Here is a 25,854-nt window from a genome sequence, read left to right as displayed (position 1 = left end):
GCCTACAGCGTCCCAAGTTCTGCACTTAGTGAGCCCATCTGCAGCTTCCCCACGACCGCTGGCAGGACAGACAGACGCAGAGCCAGGCCTGTAGGAGGTGCTTTAGGAAGCGGAATATGGGCTGCTGAGTTTGAGGTGTCCAAGATGAGACTGGAAGGACATTAGTGTAGCACCTGTGGAGAGGAGGACCACTTGGGAAGAAACGGAACTCTTGGGGCCCAGGCATCAGGCTTCCGGTTTCTGCTGCCCCATGGGGCAGAAGTGGCAGGAGCTCCATAAACACTAAGGCCCGGATGAGCTAGGACAGCGACCTTTGGGAAGGCCCTCAGAGTTGAGGTGGCTCGCGTAACAAGGAACTCAGGAAGATGCAGAGATGCTGAGCCCTGCAGCCCAAGTCCTGGTCTTGACTCCAGCATCCCGACCATAGCAAACACAGGGAGGTGGCTTGGAGTGGCTGAGCATTACCCCAGACACAAGGTTTGGTTGCTTAGGTAATGAGTGTAGGGTCTGCTCATGGCCTGGGAGAATGGAGAACCCCATGGGCTCCCCAGGCCCAGGGCAGCCCTATCATGAAGCAAGCTTCTGCCTCCCTCAGGCTCTCTTTTCACTCAGGTCTCCAACATAGGGTACAGGACCATCTGTTTTCAGCCAAGAAAAGCTAGAGGCCAGGATGTAGCTCACTCAGTAGTGTTTGCCTAACATGCACCAAGTCCTGGGTTCCATCCTCAGCAATGAACAAACCAGGCTTGGTGGCACAAACCTGTAAGTAATTCCAGAAATTGAGAGGTGAAGGCAGGAACATCAGAAGTTTGAGGCCAGCCTGGGCAGTATCACAAAAATAAAAAAAAAAAAAAAAAAAAAAAAAGATCAGGCCAACTGCAGTGGTGCTCCTTTAATAGTGAGTTCCAGGGCAGCGAGAGGTAGAGACCCTGTCTCGTAAAAACGTGGTAGGGAAATAAATAAGACAGACAGACAGAAAGGAAAAGAAAAACAAAAAAGAAGTGAGCTGGTCCCGCAGCTGGCGTCCCGATTGAGGACGCAGTGCCCTTGAGGCGGTTTGCTTCAGAGATGTGACATAAGGAACTAGTTGGGCAGAAAATAGGCCTCCTCCGCTTGCTCTGCCCCACCACCCACCCCATGGGGGCAATAGCGAGCATCCAGAAGGCTTGAGCCCTTCTGAGGGCCTCATCCTCACCCCAGACCGAGGCCAGGTTGTCCTTTTCAGGATGGGGGTCCGCTGCCCCCCACTTTGGAGGCAGAGGTGGTTACTGACAGCTGTAGCCCTCTGGGGGCAAGGTGTACAGGATCTGGGAGATGCGGAACACAGTGTCAAGTGGGCATCACGAGAACTGGCCAGCGAGGCTTGTGGTCAAGTCCAGGTGACTCGGGTGCAGCCCAAGGGTTTGGAGCAAACCTCTGTGGTACCGAATTGAGGGGGGCAGCTCTGTGCCCAGCCCTGCCTCACTTGCATGCTGCTGGGATGACAGTGCCCAGGCCCAAAGGCTCATGGTGGGTTGTCTCTGAAGTAAATGGTGGTGGTGGGCAAGCACAGGGTCAGTCTGAACCCTATGGGACCTAGCTCCTCCTTAACTCGGTGGCATTAGGTGGACTACGGCCCCCTGCCCAGGGATTTCTGGAGCTGGGGCCAGAGGGGGGTGTCTACTGGCACAGTGGTTCTAAAACCTCACTATACTTCAACCTCCAGCACTCATATCCATCAGTCAGAACCCCGGGTACCCACCCAGCTGCTGGTGGGGGGATCAAAGTGCTGAGGTCTAAAAGGCGGAGGTCAGAATCTCCTACATGCTGGAGGTTCCTGAGATGCAGGTCTGCAGAGCAGTGCTTCTCATTACCTTCTAAGGTACAGAAGACTTGGAGCATGCCTGCACATGCCCACAATTCCAGCACTCACAGGCAAGAGGATTCAAGGTCTACAGGGTTGAATTTCTTGATAACACTCATGAACAGGCATGAGAATACAATGCACATAAAAGGTGCAATGTGCTTACTGGGGTCACAGCAGGGAAGGTGACCCTGGCCAAAGTAGTCTGTGAGGCTTTTTTTTTTTTTTTTTTTTTTTTTTTTTTTGAGACAGAGTTTCTCTGTGTAGCCCAGGCTGGCCTTGAACCCAGAGACTTGTCTGCCTCTGCAGGAGTGCTGGGACTAAAGGCATGCACCCCCACCATCCAGCCATCTGTGAGGCTTTTAAGCAAGCCAACACAAAGTTCCCTCCCCAAAGATCCTCAGAGCTCACAGGGGGCTCCATATCCAGTCAGGATGCTCACTTTCCCTGACGGCTGAGCTCCTCTGGCCAAGTCAGGCTCAGCAGAGCCTCTGCACTGGCTCACCACAGGTGGTCTTCTGCACCCCTGCTCAGAAGGCTGAGTCCAAGTGTGGGGCTCTCCCACAGCACCCACTGTGCCCAGAGAACAGCGGTTTCCCAGACTCGGGAAGCAGGAGCGAGTCGGCGTTGAGCAGCCGGGGCTTCACCAGTTTTTACCGGCTGGGGGGGGGGAGGGGGCTGACTGAGGAGACACTGAACACCGAGGCTGCCGCCGCCAGCTGGTGCAAGTTTTATTGAGACAATGTACAAACAGGCCATGGAAACAAGGGCTTTGATGCTGGGACCAGTAACGTAAAATGGAATACAAAAATAAAAAGGCACTAATCTGTTAAGAAAAGACACTCAATGTATTCTAAGAATATAAGTCATTTAATACTGTTAATTTTATAGCACAAAATAAAACAAGCTATGATCCCCAAAAATAATTTTAAAAGCTTACACAGAAAATATTATTGCCTGACACTTATGATCTTTAAGTTATACACGTCAAAAGAGTTTTATGTCGTTTTAAAACACACAGTGAAGACCGTCTAGAAGCAAGGCCACTGATCTCCTGTCTCAGAGAACTGTCCTCCTGATCTTCTAGAATATACAAGCAGCTCAGTGTCCACGCTCACAGCAGTTACCAGGGATGTGGTTCTCTGGTCCCGTGGTGAGGAGTCCACAGAAAGCATTAGTCTTAGGTACTGTGTTAAAACAATCAAGAATCCACTCATTTTAAGAGGTTAATGAACATAATATTAAAAGATTAAATTATAAACACCTAGAACAAAAACACATCATCCCTTTAAAAAAAAAAAAAGCTCATTATTCTTCTGAGCATAAGTTCCAAGAGCAGTGGCCATCAGTCTTGGCCCATCTTGTCTGTAAACAGCTGTAGAGGAAGGCTGGCACAGCGCCAGGAACCTGCAACTCCAAGGGGGGCCCAGAGTCTTTTCCGGAGAGCAGAGGCTTCTGAGTCTGGATGACCTGCGACAGCTGGATGACCTGCGACAGGTGTGTCGGGGCAGCGCAGGGGTGGCCGGCGTCTTCAGCGCGGAGGTCCTGCCTGGGAAACGGCCTCTAACCTAGCGGTCTCTGCCCTGAGCACCTGACCGAGTCCTTCTCCCACAGCAGCCACAGCGAGAGGGCTGTCATCCCAGCACTTTCTACAGCACAGCAGAGCAGACCATGGAACATGCCGGTCACAGAAGGAGCCACCCCGGCTCACATTCCCACAGGCGTGGGACCCAGGCAAGACGCCACTGTCTATCAGTGTGAAAGGGAAATTTTTCCTGATTAAGAAACTGACGAGCTTTTAAGTCAGGAAAGGAAATGACTACTTTCGGCACATGTCCTGAGAGTTCAGAACTGAAGTCTTTATTTCCAGCTCTGGATTTCAGAGAGCTGTAGAAACATTTACATGGGCCAAATTAACTGATTTCATGAACCAAACTCCAGGCTTATGGGACATTTTGATCCTGAATCTACATGGAGTCTTGCTGGTCAACAGACTTGAGAAGGGAAATCCTATTCTCAAAAATGGCCGCCTGCACTGAGCATGCCGCTATCATCAAAAGGCACCGAGCCCTTCAGTTAAATGTAGTTTTTAAAAGACCTTAAAAGCTGGGTGTGGTGACTCAAACCTTTGTAATTTCAGCCGAGGCTGGGATGAAAAGTTCAAAGCCCGCATGGGCAATTTATGGAGATCCCATCTCAGAATTTGAGAAAGAGCTCAGTGGTAGAGGGCTTCCCCAGCATGTGTAAGGCAAGAGGTTCTCGCCCCAGTAATGATCCCTCAGGGGTCGTCCTCTGAACAAGGCAGGTATTCAGCGCACGTATCGAAAGGCCTAGGGCTGAACTGGGTCACTAGCCAGAAGGCAAGTATTGTTGTAGGCAGAGTTTGGGGCCCACTCAACAGATCTGGCTAAAAACGGTAGCTTTCAGAGATAGAAAAAAGTTGACCTTTACCACTTTTTTCTGGAAAGCCACAGACAGGGAGACATGATAGTACCCCCAAGCCCCAAATGACCATTTTGTCACATGAACATTCTTTAATATGGCACTTATCAGCCTGATTTAAAGAGAAATGGCTCAGCAGCTAAGAGCACTTGCTGCTCTTACAGAGGACCCCCGGTTCAATTCCCAGCCCCCACATAGTGACTCCAGCTCCAGAGGATCCAACCCTCTCTTCCTGCCTCCTCAGGCACGGCACCCATGCGATGCACATGCACACATGCAGGCAAAACACCCACACACCTTTACGGGGTGTTTCTGAAACAGGCTCTGTTTGTGGGCCTGTTGTCCTGTAACACACTACACAGACCGGGCTAGCCTTGAACTCAGGCTGGCCTTGAACTCTGAGATCTGCTTGCCTCTGCCTTTCTGAGTGCTGGGATTAAAGGTGTGTGCCACCATGCCCAATATACACAAAATTAAAAAGAAAGTCTTGAAGAGAAATAAATATAGTGGACAAATGCTTGTGTTAGTTTTTGTCTGCTGAATGTATTCTCAGTTCTCACAGCCTAAGAGCCTCCAGAGCCAGGGCCACAGTTACAGCTGTTCTGTAACCACTGGAGCTGCTCACTACGTCACTGCTACATATCTCGGTCTGCTTGGAGTTCTGTGTGGAGGCGTGTCCTCATCAGGGTCCAGCTGAAACACAGCATACTACAGAAAGGTTCTAGAACTCAGGGTTGCCACGTGCAGATGAGGGGCAGACACACGTTGTACCAGCTGGCTTGCATGTTGGCTCATGGTATATGGGTTAAGGGTTCCAGAGCCTGCCTTTTCTTGGTTCAGGAGCACTGTGTTCTGTTCCACTTAGGCTGTGGAACCAAACAGACAGGACTACCACTTTCAAGCTGCCTGGACAGGCTGGGTCTGGACAGGAAGAGCTGACAGGACTCTGTGGGGACTCACTTGAGTTCTTAAAGGGGGTGTACTTATTCAAACGCTAGACAGAACTGACCAAATGCTCCACCCTTTCTGCTCCTGTCGGTAGCAACAGCCACAGGGTCCCCAGACCACCGGTGGTTCACCCTGGTGCTTCCAGGCTGCACCCAGCACGGCACACCATAACTGCTGTGTGTGTGTGTGTGTGTGTGTGTGTGTGTGTGTGTGTGTGTGTGTGCACTGTTTGCCACACGGCACACAAGGTATCGTGGCAACCAAAAGATAAAGGCCTCTACTTCAGGGTGTCTTTTTCATATTCTTTAGTTACGTACAGCAGCTTCAGTTTGGAAGCTCCGAGACATGTATTGTTCCTTAGACTATCACAAAAATCCAACCTACTATTTAAAAATCTGTTCAGAACACACAACTCTAATGAATTAGTCTTCCAAAACCAAAACTAAACAAAAGAAAGTGGAAACAAGCCAGACTGCAGGAGTTTGGACAGAACTGTCTGGAGTTTACTTCCTCTGTCGTCCAAAGAAAAACAAGTCGGTAGCAAAGCCACTGCTCTGTGGACCAGCAACAGCAAGAGCTTGCCGAGGCTAGCCCTCTCCGTGTGGACTGTCAGCAGGCTCACACAGAGTCCGTCTCCAATACAGACGAGGCAGTGATGAGAAGGAAGCCCCTCCTGTGTTCAGTTCTACTGTGTGCTTCCCCAGGTTCCAGTTTACAATCCAGAAGAACGCTAGGACCGCTACTCTGACAGGATGACTATGATACAGATGCCAAGAGGCAGCTGCTGGAGGCATTCCAAATGTGCAGGAGACCCAGGGGATGGAGCCGGCCACCAGCAGCTCGCTGTGACTTGCATGTGAGAGTGCCTCCCACTTCAACGGAGACTAGGACAGGCAGAACAAGGCAGCAGCAGGGACGGCAACAGCAATCACTCGTTGTCATCTGGGTTTTGAGGGTCAAAGATTTTAACATGTGTGAAAGGGAAGAGCCCTTTGCGCCCATTCACCTCGCCTTCCCACTGGCCATTTATATTCATCCTCGTGACTTTCACAATGTCACCAACCTGTAGGGATAAAGAAGACACAATCAGCATCACTGTGCAAACAACAAAAAGACAGTTTACATTAAATCACAAATAGTATCTACCCAAAGACGAAGACTAACCTTTCCTTCTTCAGTGTTTGGACCTGAAAATCAAATGCTACAAAGACACAGGACACCACCAGCGCACCCAGGACACCTCTCAGGTGGCAAGCATTTGTGAAGCAGCTTCTGAGCCCGCAGCAGCCGTCCCCCCAGTGGTTACGCATAAATGAACACACATGGGCATGTTAAGCTTCACAGAAGGTCAGCCAGGCCTGGCACTCACAGTCCCAGCACACAGCCTGGGCTCACTGAGATGCTGTCTCCAAGTAAGAAACCATACTGCTTTGACGGTGTATTTATCAGACTGGAATGACACAGATGATCAGCATGGACTCCTCACAGCAATAACACACATCTGTGAAGCATTTCATACTAAAAGACCACAACCGCCGCCGCCACCACAAAACAAACCAGTGCTGGCGAGATGGTTTAGTGGGCAAAGGTACCAAAGAACTTGCCATGCAAGCGTAAGGCTCTGAGTTTCATCTCCAGAACACATGAAAAAAGGCTAACCATGGTGGCATGGAGCTGTAAATAGAGCTGGTAGGGCAGAGAAAGGTGAATCCCTGGCAGTCTAGTTCCAGGGTCACTGAGAAACCCTGTCTCAAAATACAAGGTGGACAGTGCATAGACAACAGCACCTGATGTTGACCTCTGACCTCCTAATGCACAAAACACAATGACAAACGTGTGTGTGAGGGAAGGGAGGGAGAGAGGAGGGAATCCGCTCACTTCAATTCACAGGGGTGGAAATTCTATCAGCAACATCACCTCACCATGGTCCCTAAGCATCCATGACACCACCCTGAGCTGTCCCTGACTTTCTACGGGACAGTCACTGTAGGGTGGGGTGCAGGTGGGGGACAGGGTCTTATTACATTCATAACTCAGGCTGGCCTGCCCTCGGTCCCAAGTGCTGAGCCTACAGGTGTCAATCACAACACGAGGCTTAGCTCCGAGGACAAGGGCACCTATCACCAAGCCTGACAACTTGAGTTCAGTTCCAGGACTCACGTGATGCAAGGAGAAAACTGACTCCTGTAAGTTGTCCTGACTGCTACACCCCCCCCCACACACACACATACACACTCCAAATGTAATTAAAGACAAACAAAAATGCAGGCTGTAGAGCTCCATCTACTGCTGGAGGACAGGCACCCAGAGTTCAGAGATTAGTTTGCTCATCTAGTAAAAGCTGGGAATTTTATCATCCAAGAGTTCTTTGCCAGGCGGTGATGATGCACACCTTTAATCCCAGCACACGGGAGGCAGAGGCAGGTGGATCTCTGAGTTCGAGGTACAGAGTGAGCAGCCCCAAAATAAATATAGATAGATAAATAAACAAAACAAAAGAGGTTTTCAAAGCATTTTGGGGACCCAGAGAGCTATGGGGAGGTATTTTCAGGGCCCAACAAGTGTCTGATCAGGATTTTCAAAATTGTATTTATATACTCAACACAAAAAGTATATCCAGAGGTGTGCTCCCACTGACATACTTCCATGTTCTGACAATCTGCTTCTTATGCTCTTTAGGAGGCTGGCTTAAAAGAAAGACAATCTACCACCCTTGCGACAAAATAAAGCTAGGAACCGCTGACACTGAGCTGGTGCAGCGCGTGTTGCCGAGAGTGCGTGTTGTCTGTGCTGCTCCCCGGCTCGCCTGCCCACTGTAATTTCTATAAAGACGGGGACTAAACGTAAGTCTCCCTGGGTCTGCAAGGACAGCTCAGCCATGAACAAAACGTGCTCTTCCAGAGGACCCAGGCTCAATTCCCAGCACCACATGGTGGCTCACAACGGAGGCTCACAACCATCTATAATGAGATCTGATGCCCTCTTCTGGCATGCAGGTAGACAGAATATTGCATACATACGTAAATAAATATTAAAAAACCACAACATAACAACAGTTATATATATTATATACATAAAGTACTGAGTCAACAACACAGAATGAAAACAAGCCACTGCTTCTGCTGAAGGAATGTGGACCTATCAAGATGGTCAGAGTAGGCTAGACAGAGAGTCCTTCGTATGACTACAAACAGTGCCATCTGCCATGCCAAGCAGTTACTCTATTACAGAGCTATAGACACGTCGCCCTTTACTGTTACTAATATTAATTTTTATTGTTTTAATTGTGTGTGGGTATGTGCACATGAACATGGGTGCTTACAGAGCTCGGGGTGTCAGATCCCCCTGGAGATGACAAGCACCTGACATGAGGTCCTCTACAAAAGCAGTAAGCACTCTTAACCACAAAGACTTGAACAGATACTACTCCACAGAAAATACAAACAGTCAATATGTAAATGAAAATATGCTCAGTAAGGAAAATATCAAAGCCACGAGGGGCTGGCAAGTGACTTGGTGGGTAAGGTACTGGCTGTGCCAGCCTGGGGGCCTGATTCCACCTTCAGAACCCACGAAAAGGTGGAAGGAGAGAACTGACTCTACAGAGTCGTCCCCTGTCTGCCACACGTACACAGTGGCATGTATGTGCCTACCATTCATCAGGCACGCACACATGCACACACCAACCACAATAAAGCCAGGTATGGTGGTCTTCAAGCACCACCCTACCCCAGCACACAGGAGGCCAAGGTAGAAAGACAGCCAAGTCTAATGTCAGCCTGGGCTATGAATGAATGTGAGACTACCTTAAAAAAAAAAGAAGTCTCAGGGCTCTGCTGTAAGACTGAAAATTACCAAATCAATTTCAGAATATTCTCATCCTATTTACATATGAAGAAAAACCACCTCCCCCTTTTGGCATATATGTCCATGTGCATGTGTGTCACACATATATATACATGGAGGCCTGAGGCCAATCTTGGCTGTCATTCCTCAGGAGCCATCTACTTTCATTTTGGGATGGTGTTTCTCACTGGGAGGTCACCAATTAGGCTAGGCTAGCTGGTAGGTGAGCCACGGGTACTAAGTATTTCCTTCTCCCTAGCACCACGATTATAAATGTACGCACCGTTCCTGGCTGTTCACATGGGCTCTGAGGAACAAACCCAAGTCCTCACGCTAGTGTGGCAAGTGCTTTATGGACCAGCTATCTCCCTAAGCAAACAAAATCCTCTGAAGAACAGTTCATTCTGATTTATAAGCAATGACATTGTGATTTGCCAATAGAAAAATTTTTTATAAAAAATGTGAGAAGCAGAGGCAGGCAGATCTCTGAGAGTTCCAGGCTAACCAGGGCTGCATAGTGAGCCCCTGTTGAGATGACTCAGCAGAAAAAGGTGCTTGCCTGACAGTTGAGCCCCATGCCCAGGACCCACTTGGTATAATAAGGAAGAACACGGACTCCCCCAAGTTGTTCTTAGGCACACAAACCAATACATGTAATAAAGAGCTGAGCACACTCTCCCCCCCCCACACCATCCCCTGACTTCAGCACCTGGAGGATTTCCTAAAGCTCTTTGAGGAGTGATGGGTCTGCGGATCCATCCCCAGGATTCTAGCCTGAGAGGCTGATGCAGCAGCAGGACTGTTTACCGGGAGCCCACCCTGGGCTCTAGCACGAGCCTGTACTGACCGACACCTCTATTCTTTTGGCAGCTGGGTATCACAGTATTTATGTACCCCAGAGTGGTCTGGAATTTACCATGTAACCCAGGCTAGCCTTGGACTACTTCAGCCTCCAGAAGACCGTGACTACAGGTGTGTATCAATGTCCAGAGAACATTCTTGCCTTTGACACGGTGTTGTGATCATGGGGAAAACAAGCATCTTTGGCAGTAAAGAAATAGAAAAAATGAGAATTTCTAAAAATTAGTTGCAAGAACTGATGTAACACTCTAGAAAGACAGAAGTGTAAGACAGGTACCTGTGTGAATAGCTTCTATACTAGGGCTCAAAACCAGCCTGGGCAATACAGCAAGACCTACTTCAAGAACAGGTTAAGAGTTCGTCTGCTCAGTCCCCATGGAAAATCCAAAGGGTGATTCCACGGGCCCTGGGCACTCCGGCTCTTAAGAAGGTGAGCACCAGCCTGTGGGTACTGCAGGAGGGAAAGCTTCCGCTCCTGGAACGTGACAGAGAGGAGGGGAAGCAGCCTTACATCAGTAAGTCGTGACCTCATCTGGATCTCCAGGGCTGAGTCAGGTGCTTTTTGACGAACATGATGGAGGACCAATACAAGGTGGATATAAGCTACAGGCCACCCCCATTTGGATGATGATCTCTGAGACTGAAAATATAACCAGTGCTACCTTGAGAAATGGTTTTCTCTCATCAGATCGTTTGCCACCAAGGGCCAATAACCTCCCCACCTTGTAAAATGTGTATGCACATCTTTTAATCTCAACCTTCCCCCAATCTGGTAACACCTCCTCCCAGAACTTGGCCTATAGTAGCTGACTCTTTCCCTCTCTCCTCTGTACCAGTTCTATTTTTAAAGTAGCCAATTGCAAAAGACCATGACAGACCCCAGCCAATGGGGAAAAAAGTTACCATCTATGTTAAATAAAAAACGAAGTGAACATCCTGCCCCAGCTACGTGCTAGCCTGGACTGGGTTCTAGCCCACCCTATATACAAAAAGCGCTGCCTTGCTGAGCGGCTTCTGCTTTGTGTGTGTTCCTTTGTGGGACACTGAGATTATTCTAGGACACTGAAACTTCATTATGCTTGGCACGCTGCTTCATCTCAGCAAGCAAAAGCGGTGAAAAGACTGTTATTGTAAGCTACACACGGTGCACAGTGCTGTGAAGCAGGAGAACCCCTCCAAGTGTAAGGCACTTCTGGAAGGGAGGGACACACACACACATGCTGAGTGAACTCAGGGTTTCCTAGCTACATAGCAATATCCTGTCTAGAACAAACAAAACAAAACAAAGCCAGAACACTGTTGTTGTGAATTTAATTCTAACCAATGAAAGAAAACCAACTGACGAAACAGAATTCTGAGAATCCCAGCCAGTCACTGAAGGGAACTTGCACAATAGGCTTTGAGGAAGCTAATTCAGACGATTCAGAGAAGAGATGTAACCTGAATAGTGGGGGTTAAAAAGAAACCAAAGAGAGGGCTCAGCGGTTAGGAGCATGTGCTGCTCTCCAGAGGACTGAGTTCAGTTCCCATCACTGGGCAGCTCCAACTGCCTGGAATTCCACTTCTAGGGGATCTGACACTCTCTTCTGAGGACACCTGCACACATATGGTTCAAATACACACACTCAAGCATATACACATACACATAAAATAAATAATTAAACCTTCAAGGGGATGGTGGCAAAGGAATTCAAGAAGAAATTCCAATATAATCATGTATGACCTCTAGTGGGAATAAAGAACAATTTTTATTTTATCTTAAGGATGCTAGTGAGCTCAAAGATCACCAGAATCATACACCTGGAATATCGGTGGATGCCTATAATCCCATGGTAGGTAGAGGCAGAAGGATCAAAAATTCCACGTCTATACCACAGTTATACAAAGAATTCAAGGCCAGCTGGGCTACATGAGATCCTGTCTCAAAAATAAATAAAATAGTAAAATAAATAAATAAATAAATAAATAAATAAATAAATAAATAAATAAAAATAAAAATTAAAAAGTGAGCTGGAGACATAGATCAGTGGTTAAGAGCATTGACTGCTGTTCCAGAGGACCCAGGTTCGATTCTCAGCACCCACATGCACTTTACAACCATCTGTAACTCCAGTTCCAGATCTGACACCTTCTGGCTTCCTCGGGTACCAGGTACACATGTGGTGCACGGACACACATGCAGGCAAAACACAAATACACATAAAACAAGTAAACATTAAAAAAGAACAGGCATCAAAGATAAAAGGTGTTCTCGAGCTAGTAAGGGTGGCTAGCCGAGTAAGAGTTCAAGACTGTTCTGTCACAGAGAACGTACACCAGAAGACAGTGGTGTACTAAGTACGGTCAGGTCACTTGGTTTGTGTAAACCAGGGAAGACGGTAAATCCTATAGGAGAGCTCGAAACCAAACCTGGACCAAATGCCAGAAAAGATTAGCAAACAAAAGACATCAGGCAAGACGTTGCACAGAAGACTTTAGTAAAAAGATCTAAACGTTTCTTTCTCAAATCTTTTTTGTGAGGATGGTACAGGGTGTTTATGTGGCATGCACAAAGCCCTGGGTTTGATTCTTAGTACCATATACACCAGGTGTGCTGGCTAGTTTTTATGTCAACTCGACAAAAGCTAGAGTCATCAGAGAAGGAGCCTCAATTAAGAAAATGTCTCCTGTAGGACATTTTTTTAAATTAGTGATTGACAGAAGGGTCCTTGGAAGCTCACTGGCTAGCTAGTCTAGCCCATGAGAGACCCTGTCTCAAATAAAGGTGAAAATGCCTCAAGAATGTTACCCAGGATTATCCATCCCCTGACATCCCCCTCCCACTCAACACGCACAACCGATTGTTACTCCTGGTGTTCTGCAGGAATCAGTCAGGAGAAAACAGTGTAATGTGTTCCATGTATCCATGTCACAAACTTCAAGCAAGACCTAAAGTGATTCAGAGCAGACTTGGTAAAAATCAAGGAGAGATTGAGTTGTGTAGATTGCCGCTTAGTCCAACCTTCTCCTGGATATTCTGACCTTGTACATTGTCTTGACGTGGATACTATAAACATGTCCTGACTGTGGGCAAGGCAGGAAAACTCTAGCTACACTAGCCCACTGTGGGTAGTGCTATGCCTAAGCTAGAGGTCTTGGATTCTGTAAGAAAGCAAGCCACGTGGAGCAAGCAGGTAAGCAGCACTCTTCTACGGTTTCTGCATCAGCTCCTGCACCTCCAGGTTCCTCCTACAAGTTCCTGCCCTGACTGCTTTCAACCATCAACAGTGATGTGTAGGTCAAATGACCACCCATCCACGCTGCTTTTCATCATGGTGTTTCATCTTAGCAAGAGAAACCCCAACTAAGACAAAGGAGTCTTAGCATGTGGGAAGTGGTAGCAGGAGGATCAGAAGTTCAGAGGCATCCCCAACTGTATAGCAAGTTCAAGGTCACAGAGGTCCTACATTAACAAAACAAAACACACCAATCTTTCGTGAAATGGTTAGCCAGAAACAGGAGAGTAATCAAGGTGCTGGATGTCTAATCAGTTACCAAGGATTCAGAAGACAGCTTTAACAAGATAAAACAAAAAATTCAAGAGGAACAAGTAGAGTCCCTGGAGCAGGGTGTGGTGTGCATCTGCAGTCCTAATGACTTGGAGGTTAAGACAGAGGATGACTTGAGCTCAGGATTTTCTTCTTTTCTTATTTTATATGCAGTGGTGTTCTACCTGCATGTATGTCTGTATGAGGGTGTCAGATCCCCTGGAACAGGAGTTACAGACAGTTGTCAGCGGCCACGTGGATGCTGAGAATTAAACCCGGGGCCTCTCGAAGAGCAGCCAGTGCTCTTAACCTCTGAGCCATCTCTCCAGCCCAAACCCAGGATTTCAAGACCAGTCTGGGCAGCATGAGGACCCATCTCCAAAACAAAACAAAACAAAAGCCTACATAAGCACAGGAAGGGGAAAGATAAAATGAATGGTTTTGACAGACAGAATGCAAGAACTGGTTAACTAACAAAACAGCCCAGAACTCACTCACCCTGGAACTGTTCTGTAAGTCCTTCAAGGAAAGAAGCCTTTGGTTTTGTTCACTGCAGTATCCCAAGTTCCTGTCTGTTACCATCGAAAGAGTTAATGTGCTGAAGGAGTGGACATGTTTATAGTATCCACGTCAAGACAATGTACAAGGTCAGAATATCCGGGAGAAGGCTGGACTAAGCGGCAATCTACACAACTCAATCTCTCCTTGATTTTTACCAAGTCTGCTCTGAATCACTTTAGGTCTTACTTGAAGTTTGTGACATGGATACATGGAACACATTACAGACTGTTCTCCTGACTGATTCCTGCAGAACACCAGGAGTAACAATCGGTTGTGCGTGTTGAGTGGGAGGGGGATGTCAGGGGATAGATAATCCTGGGTAACATTCTTGAGGCATTTTCACCTTTATTTGAGACAGGGTCTCTCATGGGCTAGACTAACTAGCCAGTGAGCTTCCAAGGACCCTTCTGTCTGCCTCCTGTCTTCCATCACTAGGACTACAGGCACAGACTCCACCCCAGCTTTTGATGTGGACTCCAGGGGTCAGACTCAGGCTTTTCCACTGCAAAGCAAGCATTTCACTATCACCTCAACCCTGCTGCTTTTCCTTCTTTTTTTATTTTTATTTTTCAAGATACAGTTTCTCTGTGGAGCAGCTGTGGCTGACCTGGAACTCACAGAAATCCACCAGCCTCTGCTTCCTGAGTGCTGGGATTAAAGGTGTGTGCACCACCACTGCCTGGCTTCAACCCTGTTTCTTTTCTTTTCTTTCTTTTTCCGAGACAGGGTTTCTCTGTGTAGCTTTGTGCCTTTCCTGGATCTCACTCTGTAGACCAGGCTGGCCTCGAACTCATAAAGTGCTGGGATTAAAGGCGTGCGCCACCACCGCCGCCGGCCTCAACCCTGTTTCTTAACCTCTGTCATACAGGAAACTGTGACTGAAGCTCCATTTAGACACAAACTCAACACAGAAAACACCCATTAATTAATTGTGTGTACACATAAGTGTGTGTACCCAAGACAAGTAATGTTCACAGTGCTAAGAAATTCTCTGCCCACTGTCTCCTACCACCTTCTAAGGTAGGGTCTACTCATGTAACCCAGGATGATCTTGAAGTCTTGATGCTCCTGTCTCCACCTCCAAGCGCTGGGATTGCAGGTGTACACACCTGGCTCTTCCCTTTCTTTTTAGTAATAAACGCATACTAGAATATGAGTGAGTCTCTTTAGAAGGAAATAAAGCATTTTCTGTGCAATTTAAAAAAAAAAAATCACAGGAGACAATCCCTAAAACCAGTTCTGAGAAACTGGTTGTTTCACACTTCAAATTAAAGCAATGCCAAGAAAAATGTCAATCTCATTAGGTCTTTTACCATATGTGAAAACCTGCTCCCCGGCTTTCTTCTGCCACTCTGGCCCTTACCCAACCTGCTCCCTATGTTCATCTACTGGCAGCTGCTCAGTAGGGTTTCAAGCCCTCCTCCACCTTCCCTGGTTTGAGCAGCTAGCTGTATTCATCCTTCAATCCAAGGGCTACCTCCTCCAGGAAGCCTTTCCAGACCACCTATACCTATACCTTCTTCCCTAGTCCCCCCCTTCCTTCACCAAGGTAAGCTGCTTGGTGCATGCATCACCACCCTGGTTGGTTATATAAATGGATAGCTGATGGAAAATTTCAACTCTTCCATGCATGCTGCTTAGAGAACTTAAGTAACTTGCCCACAACTATACCCATAAAAACCAGGATGTAAAACAGGCCCACACTATTTCCCCATCTTGCTTCTTAGCTAAGGAACTTTGACAAGTATTCTGTAACAACAGCACTCTTGCTCCAACTATTATCTTCTGCTTAGAGATCTTTTAGAGGGCTCAGCAGAATGCTTACATCATGTCAAGCTGCTCACAACTGCCTGAAACTCCAATGCCAGGGGATCAGACACCCTCTTCTGGCCTTTGGGCATACTACACTCATATACACAAACCCACATACAAGACCTTTAGGAAAGGGCAGGCTAGACTGTGCTGCTCAGTCTGAGAACTCTGCTGTAGCATATGATGGGCTTTCATAGCAGCCCTCTGTGGCTTCACTCAGGAAATAAATAGGGAGCTCTGTTGTCTTCTTCCCTTTCCTCTTTCTTCCATACCGGAGATTGAGACAACCACTCAATGACATCCCAACCTTTTTTTCTTTTTTTAAAACTTTTTGGGACAAGGTCTCACTGAGTTGCCCAGGATAGCCTTAACCTTTTTATCATCCTGCTTCAGCCCCTCAAGTAGCTGGGATTACAGGCCCGCATCAACAGACCTGGCTAGCTCTGCTGTCAGAGTGAGGACACACATCTACATTTCTCTTACACATGCCACAAATCAAAGCACTACTTGAGAAGAGGAAAATAGCTGACATTTTTTAAACTGCAGGGAATCTTTCAAAAGTCAACTTCTTTATTTAAACTTTGTAGTGCTGGAAATCAAACTGAGGGCTGATCTACATTCCCACACTCGTCAAATATTATTTTACGGGGAAAAACAAAACAACACAAACTTGTGAAATAATTCAGGGAATGCTGCTCACCACCGCCATCACTCTTCTCCGTGACACTACCTACGGGCACAAGGGAGCTCTAACCATGGGCACATTTTGCCCTACTTTTCTCAGTGTTCCTCGACTTAATTTTAACACTTTCACTAATAACCTAGTTGCAACAGTCCCCAGAGAACTGGTTTGTAACAAGATCAGACAGGCATTACTATCCAAAGAGTTTCAGACTACAGCACAAGCAGAGGAACACAGTTTGATAGGAAACGTCCTCAGTGGAGCAGTAAAGGACTTCTAGGGTTCTGCTAACATAGTCTTGCCGGGAAGCGCCAACTAAAGCCTGTAACGATGAAGGTTTGATGACAGCTGGGTCAGCATCGTGAGAAATGGGGTCTGAGAGGCTAGGGGAGCTGTGTGGCACCAAGTATGTGTGTCATCTTAAAATACACACCAATGGCCTGGCTCTCTGACTCCCAAAGCTCTAGGCCATCCTTCTACAACACCACGAACAAACCCTACTCTGCACATGCCAAGGAATGCACCCATACAGCAGACATCAGCTACAACAGTCTCTAAAGGATGCTGAGGCAGGAGGACAGTCAACAGAGTTCAAGGCCAGCCTGGGATGCACAGTGAAATCCTGTCTAGAACACACACACACACACACACACACACACACACACACACACACACACACACACACACACACACACCCAGAATCAGAGTTCAATAAAAGAGTGCCTGAAAGCTTCCACCCTAACGTATCCTGAGTCCTACGTCTGAGATGACAACTACCTCAACAGGCTGAAACCACAAGGCAAACAGGATGGTATTTCGTTTTGTTTTGTTTCTTAGTCAGGGTCTAGTGTTTTTAGCCTGGCTCCTAATCCTGCCTCCCTCTCTAATACTGGGATTGCAAGTATGTGCTACCACACCCAGAACCAAGTTGGAAGGTATTAAGAGCCCAAAGCATTCATGGGTGAGGTGTGAACCAGTCAAGAGGGGTAGATGGAGGATGGAGAGATGGCGCTCTTCTAGAGGACTGGGGTTGAGTTCTTAGCGCCTACATGGTGGCTCACAATCACCTATAACTCTAATTCCAGGGGATCCAACACCTTCTTCTGGCTTCTGAGGGCACTTACATGGTGCACAGACATATGTAAAGGAGACATATAGGCAAAATACCATACACATAAAATACTAAAATAATATAAAAATAGAGCCAGGTATGGTAGCACACGTCTTTAATCTCAGCACTTGGGCAGCAAAGGCAGGGGGGACATCTTTGAGTTCAGTCTGGTCTATGTAACAAGTTCCAGGACAGGCAGAGCTACATAATGAGATCCCATCTCTAATAAGGAAGAGGTATGCATGAGAGAGAGAGAGAGAGACAGACAGACAGACAGACAGACAGACAGACAGACATAGACAGACAGAAGAGAGAGAAAAAAAGGGAGAGAGAGGGAGAGAGCACACTTGTTTCATGGTAGTAGAAGTCTGATGAGCTGATTAGACTTCAAACCCCCCATTCCTCCTGCCTCAGCCTCTTGAGTGAGTGCTGGGATTATAGGCAAGGGCCACCTTGCCTGGCCCTTACTCTGGTTTCTTTTCAACTGGATCCCTCCTCAATCCTGGTCCCTGATGTAAGCTGCAGGTACTCACTCTTCCTTCCAGCCAAAAGAAGAGATACATAAGTCACTGACCCTGAAACACATTTTCAAGTGTAACTCACTTAGATATTATTCCTGGTCCAAAGACAACTGGATAATTAGTAGAAAGTTACATATAAATGAATTATAGTTAATAAAAAAATAATTTAACATTTATTTTACTTATGGGTGTGTATATGCAGATGCCTGAAGAAGCCAGAGACACTGGATCCCCCTGAAGCTAGAATTACAAACCACTGTGAGCTGCCAAATGTGGATGCTAAGAACTTAATTCCAGTACCCTACAAGACCAATATGTGCTTTTAAGTGCTGAACAATCTCTCTAACCCTATAGCTAATTTTTATTTGTATTCACAATATATGTGCTATCTATATGCAGATATAGGAGAAACAAGGACTGAAGCTACTCCAGGCAGTGGTGGTGCACGTCTTTAATCCCAGCACTTGGGAGGCAGAGGCAGGTATTAATTAGATCTCAGTGAGTTCAAGACCAGCCTGGTCTCCCACAGCCAGTTCCAGGACAGTCAGGGCTACAAAAAGAAAACCCCCCTTGAAAAACAACAGGGGGTTGGGAAGAGGGAAGAGGGAGGAATCTGTGGTTGGTATGTAAAGTGAACAGAAAATTTCTTAAGGAAAAAAAGAAAAGAGAAAAACAACAACAAGAGAACTGAAGGGCAGCCTCAACTCTAGGCACTGTGGGTTACATCCTGTTTTCAAAGCAGTCAGTTCTATTCCTTTATTTCATTTTCCTGTAGGACACCTGGGCTTTCTCTCAACATCTCTTATTCCCACCTCTGGGTAAATACACAAAAATAGTCAACGACCTTCATGTTAGTTTTTCTAACACATGCAATGTGATGACACTAGACAAGGACACAACTATAATCCCAGTGATACTTACACATCACTCTGTGGTTTGCAAAGCATTTTCACAAATACGGTTACTGGGTTCAAAACAGTGTACTGAGGATGGTATAACAGAGCTATTTGCATTTTACAGAGGACAGAGCTGAGAGAGTAGAGGTTTGTGGTACACAATTCCACATTATCAAATACTATTCAGAAATTACCTCACTGTATGTAACATCTTAGTAAAAAAAAAAATTAATCAAAATATATTCTAAAACCTACTTTATTTTTCAGATCTGTCTGTTACTCATTCTTCTCTTAGCCTAGGCCCACCATGGGATTAGTGTTCAGAGGTAGGAGGGCTGGCCAATGTTTGAGGATAGCCTGGTCTACATAACTGCAGGCTACCCAAGGCTAGGAGAGTAGCTCAGCTGGTAAAGTACTTACTCGTCTTGCAAGCATGAGGATCTGAGTTTGATGTCCAGAACCCACATAAAAAAGCTGGGTATGGTGATGATGCACTGAATTCTAGCACAGAGGAGGCAGAAAACAGGTCAATTCCAGGACTCACTGGCCAGCCAGTCTAGCCTAATTGGGGGGTTCCAGCCAGTGAGAGACTTTTTCTCAAAAACTAAGATGGCTGAGAACAGCACACGAAGCTGTCTTCACACCTGTGTACACACATACATGTACACCCTTACACTTATGTGCAAAGGCAAAAGACCCCTAAGCCCATCTATTTTTTCCTAAGAGTGGTAGCACACTTGTAATCCAGCACTTGGAAAGCAGAGCTAGGAGGATCTGGGGTACTGCTTCGCCTCAGCTATGTAAGACTATCTTAAAACAGAACAAGCCGGGCGTGGTAGTGCATGCCTTTAATGCCAGCACTTAAACAAGCAAAAAAGAAATACTAAGCAATACATGTTTGCCCAAGAAGTGTCCCTCGAAATTCTATTTCTAAATCAGACAGTGGTGATGCACACCTTTAATCCCAGCACTTGGGAGGCAGAGCCAGGCAGATCTCCTGAGTTTGAGGCCAGCCTGGGCTACAGAACAAGTTCCAGGACCACCAGGACTACACAGAGAAATCCTGTCCCCCAAAACCAAAATGACAGTGACAGTTCAAGTTCTATTTCATACTATTATGGTCTACAGAATCTGTAACAAGCAAGGGCCAATATATTTTAAACTCATTTCTCTACCTAGCTAAATTTTAAAACATTTTATTTGTATTGCTCCTTAATTACAATGTTGGAGATATGGATTTATACAAGTATTACTGTACCTCTGAATGCTAATTTTGCTCATAGGTAATGGGTCTTTCTAATTATCATTTTCCCTGCTGGAAAGAAAACCAACTACCTATGAGGCTTTGGGAGCAGAAAGGAGAACAAGCAGGCTGGGTACCTGGACTGAAATGATGACTAGGCAAGGACAAGACATTAATAGTGCATCCTCTGAAACCCCTGTCTAATTCCCAAGAACACAAGTAACTTTAAATGGACAGCTAACTTCAAATTAAAAATGAAACCCATGCTCTGCAAAGGCCAGTGTTCATAAGGTTTACCTCCAGTGCCAAGGCGGTCTTGTCATAAGCACACGGTACTCTCTTCTGGATTGCTTTTGCAAAGACAGGTCCATTCTGTGTGGATGGCAAAGGGTTGATCGCTGCCCCAGGAGTACTGGCAACTGTAGGTAGAGGAGTTGTGGTCTGAGGTTGAGCGTACGCGTGAGCAGGTTCTGGGATGCCATAACTGTTAGAATTCCTATTTCCATGCTTGCCATGTGGTGAGGACCTCACAAGCTTTTCAACGTAAGGGACAGGAATCATTCCAACCCGGCCATCCTTGTTCCGAGCACTCCACCACTGTTCTTCAGGCTTTTCTATTATCACTAGAATCTCACCCTTCTTAAAGGGTAGGTCTTCAGCATCATTCCCAGGAAAGTCATAGAGAGTCCGTACATACTCCACATTTTCTTCTGCTGCAGACAAGTTGGGTGCTGAGACAGAACCCATGGGTGGACTTGGATACCTTAAGAGAGAAACAGAATTATTCTGAAGAAGAGTCTTATCTTATTCTATACTGGTGTCTGTCCACACTCTATCACCCCCCTTCTCTACCCACCTTCACTGTACTCAGTAATTAAGAATGTTTGTCACTGTACACTCTGGCTGTACTTTCTAAACCTTAAATAGACTTTGTGTCATGTGTGCACATGGTCACATGCACCATCACCCACAATGGGTTTCGAGAAGGTTTTGTTTCCAGATAACTGATCTGAATTCATCACAACCATCACAGACACATTTTCTCACACTCTCCATCTGTGAACACCACGGCCAGTTAGCTGGCTCGGCAGTATGTTTACTGTGCACACTTATGACCCGAGCTTGAGCTCCCAATCAATGTAAATGCTGGAGAGAACCAACTCCACACAGTTATCCTCTGACCACATACATGTCTGTACCCTCCTCCCCAGCTGATAAAACTAAAAAACAAACAAAACAAAACACAGAAAAAGAAGTCAAGTGTGTAGTAAGATGGGATGTGTGTGTGACTGATTGTGGTGCACACACCTTTAACCCATCCCCAGGAAGGCAGAGGCAGACAAATCTCTAAGTTCCAGGCCAGTATGACCTATAGAGCAAGTTCCAGGTCATCCACCAGAGCTGAACACGAGTCCTGGCTCAGAAAGACAAGGACTGAGAGGGAGGGAAGGGCAGTGCTCGCCTACTGTGTACAAGGCCTGGGTCTGAGCTGTCTCTAACAAACGAAACCAAAATCCAAACATTCTATTTTAGTCCAAGTTTTAAAAACTCAAGTTGAACTACTTTCCAAACAGTCCTCCACAGTTCTTTTGTTTTTACCGTTTTAAGGAAGTTTCACCGGAAGAACAAAACAAAGAACAACAATAAAAAGAAAGAAAAATGGGGTGGAGATGGTCATTGAAGTGATTATGACACAAATACCTGAGTTCAAACCTCTAGTGCCTAAGTGCAAGGTCACGCATGGCCTGAAGTACCTGTAGGGTCGGCCGGCACAGGGGAGGCAAAGGCAGGGAAATTCCGTGGCCAGCCAGCAGGCTTGGTAAGAGACCCTGTCTCAAAAAGGAAGGTAGAGGGGCCAGGGAAGTTACTCAGTGGGGAAAGGTGTTGGCTGTGCAAGCCTGCAGCTCTGAGTTCGATCCGCGAGAGTCTCGTGAAAAGCTGGATGTGGTGGCACCTGTAACCCCAGCACTCCTAGAATGAAATGAGAGCCAAGGCAAGAATCACCTAGAAGCTTTAGGGCTAACTAGTCTGGAACACTCTCTAAAACAGCAGAAACAAGAGAGATCCTGACTGAATCCTGAAGGCTACCTTTTGACTTCACATGTGTGCTGTGGCAATGTGCCCCAACCCTTGCAAAATTAGTAAGTTAAAACAAAAGGTGGCAAGTGATTTTTTAAAACATTTCATCATTTGCATGGGTGTTTTGTCTGCATGTATGTCTGTATACCATGTGTGTGCTGTGTCACAGAAGCCCGATGTCAGATTCCCCAAGACTGGAGTTACAGGCTGTTTTGAGACACTATGTGGGTGCTGAGACTCAAATCTGGGTCCTTAACTGCTGCGACACTGTAGTGATTTAAATGAGAATGGCCCCTATAGGCTCATGTGTTTGAATAGTTCAGTTGGTGGATCCTTTTGGGAAGGATCAGGAGGTGTGGCCTTGCTAGAAAAGATTCGAAAAGGCCGATGCCCTTCCAGTCATCCCCCCCCCCCCCCCCCCCCCCCCCCGCTTGGGCCTGTGATTCAGAATATAAGCTGCTGCCCTGCTCCCGCCACAGTGGTCATGGACTTGAGTCCTGTGAGACCACGAGCCCCAATACACATTTTCTTCTCTAAGTCCCCTTTGCCAAGGTGTCTTATCACTGCATAGAAAATTAACTAAGACAGCCATCTCTTCAGCCCTGAAGAGCAATTTCTGAGGAACACACTCACTGTCAACCTTTGGCCCTCACATACAAGCATACACATATACTTACACCCATTCACATGTACACATATGCATACCCAAGCAAAGGGCTTACATGCTTGCCAATTTTTTTTTTTTTTCTTGTGACAGGGTTTCTCTGTGCTGTTTTGGTGCCTGTCCTGGATCTTGCTCTGCAAACCAGGTTGGTCTCGAACTCACAGAGATCCACCTGCCTCTGCCTCCCAAGTGCTGGGATTAAAGGTGTGTGCCACCATCACTCAGCGCTTGCCAAATTTTTAAAGGATCCCAAATTCTATCTTCAACAAGAATTATCTCCTAACCATTAAAATAAAAGTTGTACTGCAAAATTCACAACCATCAGCTCACTACCATCAGCCCCACTACTACTGGGTTTACATAGTCAACATGTATTTGCCATGGAGAATGCACATCCAGAGTCCCAGCTGGGAGTGTAGTTCAGTCACATGGCAGCACAAAGCCCTGGGTTCTCTCCCCAGCACCAGTTAAGGAAAACAAACAGGTTTGAGAAACATAGTATCTGCTCTTCAGTAACAGCTTATGAAAAACTAGTACAGAAGTCTCTCTTCACCCAGGAAATATTCCGAAAACATGCCAACGTGCCAAATCTGGGGAGAAACCGCTTACCACTACCTTTCCCAATTTTTCCTGAAGCACAGAATCTACCAGATTGAAAAGAATCTCAGTTTTAATCAGGGTCCACACCTCCTTAGGAGATGGCTTCAGCAGCAAGACCATCACCGTGCCCATTCTAGCACTGTCCTGAGGGATATGGGTTTACTGGTTTAATCATTCATATATTATTCTAATTTATTTTATCTTCACTTATCTAATGCTCATTTTCTTTCTTTCCTCTCATTAGTGACCTAAGTAACATTCCCTATAGCTACCCTGACATGTTTTATGTTGTTTATTTAGTGTGTATTTTGGGGTGCTCCCTCATTCCTGGAAGTGCACACGGAGGTCAAAGGACAGCGTGCAGGAGTCAGTTCTCCCCTTTCTACCAGCAGATTCCAGAGGTTAAACTCAGCTTGTCGGGTTTGATGACAAGCAACTTTACCCACTGAGACATCTTGCTGGCCTTTGAAACTTCTTGTTTTGTTTTTGAGAGAGTCTCTCTATGTAGCACTATCGGGAACTCACTATGTAGACCAGGCTGGCCTCAAACTCACAGAGATCCACCTGCTTCTGCCTTACCAAGTGCTGGGATTAAAGGTATGCTACCATGCCCAGATAGTTTATGGCTTTCTTCAAGTCCTGTATATACCTACCTATGAGAATGTCTATACTTAATTTAGCAAGGGTGTTTCTGCATGCTTCATGATTACCTTTCTGGCAGGATATTTTATTCTGTAAGGCTACTCAATGAAGCAACCCTGGATATTAGTTTTTTTTCTAATTTTCCCCAGATCCTCTGCAAGAGCAACATGTACTCCACGCTGTTGAGCTGTCTCTCTGGCTCCAGGCTTCCTCAATGTTGTGGACCCCTGTGAGTCTAGTTTTGGTTTCTTTTCTCTTTTTCTTGGTGCTGGGATCTGAACCTGTGATTTTTAGAGTGCTATACACACACTCTTCCATTAGGCATATTTTCTCAACATTAGACTTTCTATAAATGCCCAAAGGTAAAGAACTGAACTTATTTTGTTTTCTGTGTAACAGCCCTGGCTGTCCTGGAACTCTTTTGTAGACCAAGCTGGTCTTGAACTCAGAGTCTGCCTCACCCTGCCTCCCAAGCGCTGGGATTAAAGGTGTGAGCCACCACCACCTGGCCAGAACTGAACTTTTTTATGGTTCTTGGTACAGGCTACTACATTGTTTTTCAAAAGGCATCTTACATAATCGGCAAACATAACTTTCTAATACAAATAACTACTTAAATTAAAAAAAAAACACCCCTTGTTTCTTACTAATCAAGAGCAAATGGCTTAATATCAATCCACCTAAAAAAGGACAATGGGAGCAGTAAGCATAAGAAAAAGTTAATATTTATTCATGGAAAAGTTTAGCAAGTCTTTTGTTTATTTTAAAGGTTTATCCTCATGTTTAATTATGTACATATGTGTATGGGCATGTGCACATGAACCGTAAGTATCTGGGGAGGCTGGAAGAGGACATCAGATACCCTGGGACTTAAGTTAGAAGTGAGCTGCCTCGAGTGTCCTGGGAACCAAACCTGGGACTTCTGAAGGAACAGCAGGCGCTTTTAACTGAGGAACCACTTCTGAAGCCTCAAGCTTTTCGGTTTTTAAAGACTTGTTTTATTTTATGTGTATGAGTATTTCGCCTGCATGTCTGTCTGTGCACTTGCATACCTAGCACTTCAGAGGCCAGAAAGAGTCAGAGCCCCTGGAATTCAAGTTATGGATGGTTATGAGCCACCATGTGGGTGTTGGGAATTGAACCCAGACCCTCTGTAAGAGTAACAAGTACTCTAAAAGGCTGAGCCATCTCCCTAGCCCCAAGAACTTTCTTTTTAAAGATGGTCTCACTATGTGTAGCCCAGGTTGGCCTTTAGCTTACCGCTCTCCTGCTTCCAGTTCCCAAATGCTGGAACTGCAGGCATATACCACCAAGCTTGTGGTTTGTAGTCTTGGTGACAGACTTAATAACGACAACAATCCAGAGGCACAGATTCTGACACCTACATTAAGAGTGATATACACAACAGGGTCTAGATTTCCATCCAGAAAAATCTATGTAAGTCCTCACTCACTGCCTCTGAGATAATTAGCTTCAGAACAAACTGTATCTTTTAGGTAAAGAATTTATGTCAATGCATTTGAGACATCCACAACAACTCCTGATAGGCAAACTCTCTTGTGTGGCATGCACATAC

At 46.1% G+C, this 25,854-nt stretch overlaps 1 protein-coding gene across 1 annotated transcript in view; it reads right to left on the bottom strand.

Moving 5' to 3' along the window:
• Positions 1-2,550: 2,550 nt before the first annotated feature.
• The window catches only part of Crkl (CRK like proto-oncogene, adaptor protein), a 36,183-nt gene continuing 12,879 nt past the window's right edge, over positions 2,551-25,854 (bottom strand). Inside the window, exons 2-3 of the mRNA XM_006981209.4 lie at positions 20,591-21,056; positions 2,551-6,296 (exon numbers count right to left, since the gene is read on the bottom strand). Of these exons, the coding sequence (XP_006981271.1) occupies positions 6,162-6,296; positions 20,591-21,056 (601 nt within the window). The 3' untranslated portion in view covers positions 2,551-6,161. The remainder of the gene's footprint in view (positions 6,297-20,590; positions 21,057-25,854) is intronic.

This window comes from Peromyscus maniculatus, chromosome 12 (assembly GCF_049852395.1).
Source record: "Peromyscus maniculatus bairdii isolate BWxNUB_F1_BW_parent chromosome 12, HU_Pman_BW_mat_3.1, whole genome shotgun sequence".
Taxonomy (NCBI): Eukaryota; Metazoa; Chordata; class Mammalia; order Rodentia; family Cricetidae; genus Peromyscus; species Peromyscus maniculatus.
Note: the sequence above shows the minus strand (reverse complement) of the source record. Positions and strands in the feature narration are given on the sequence as shown.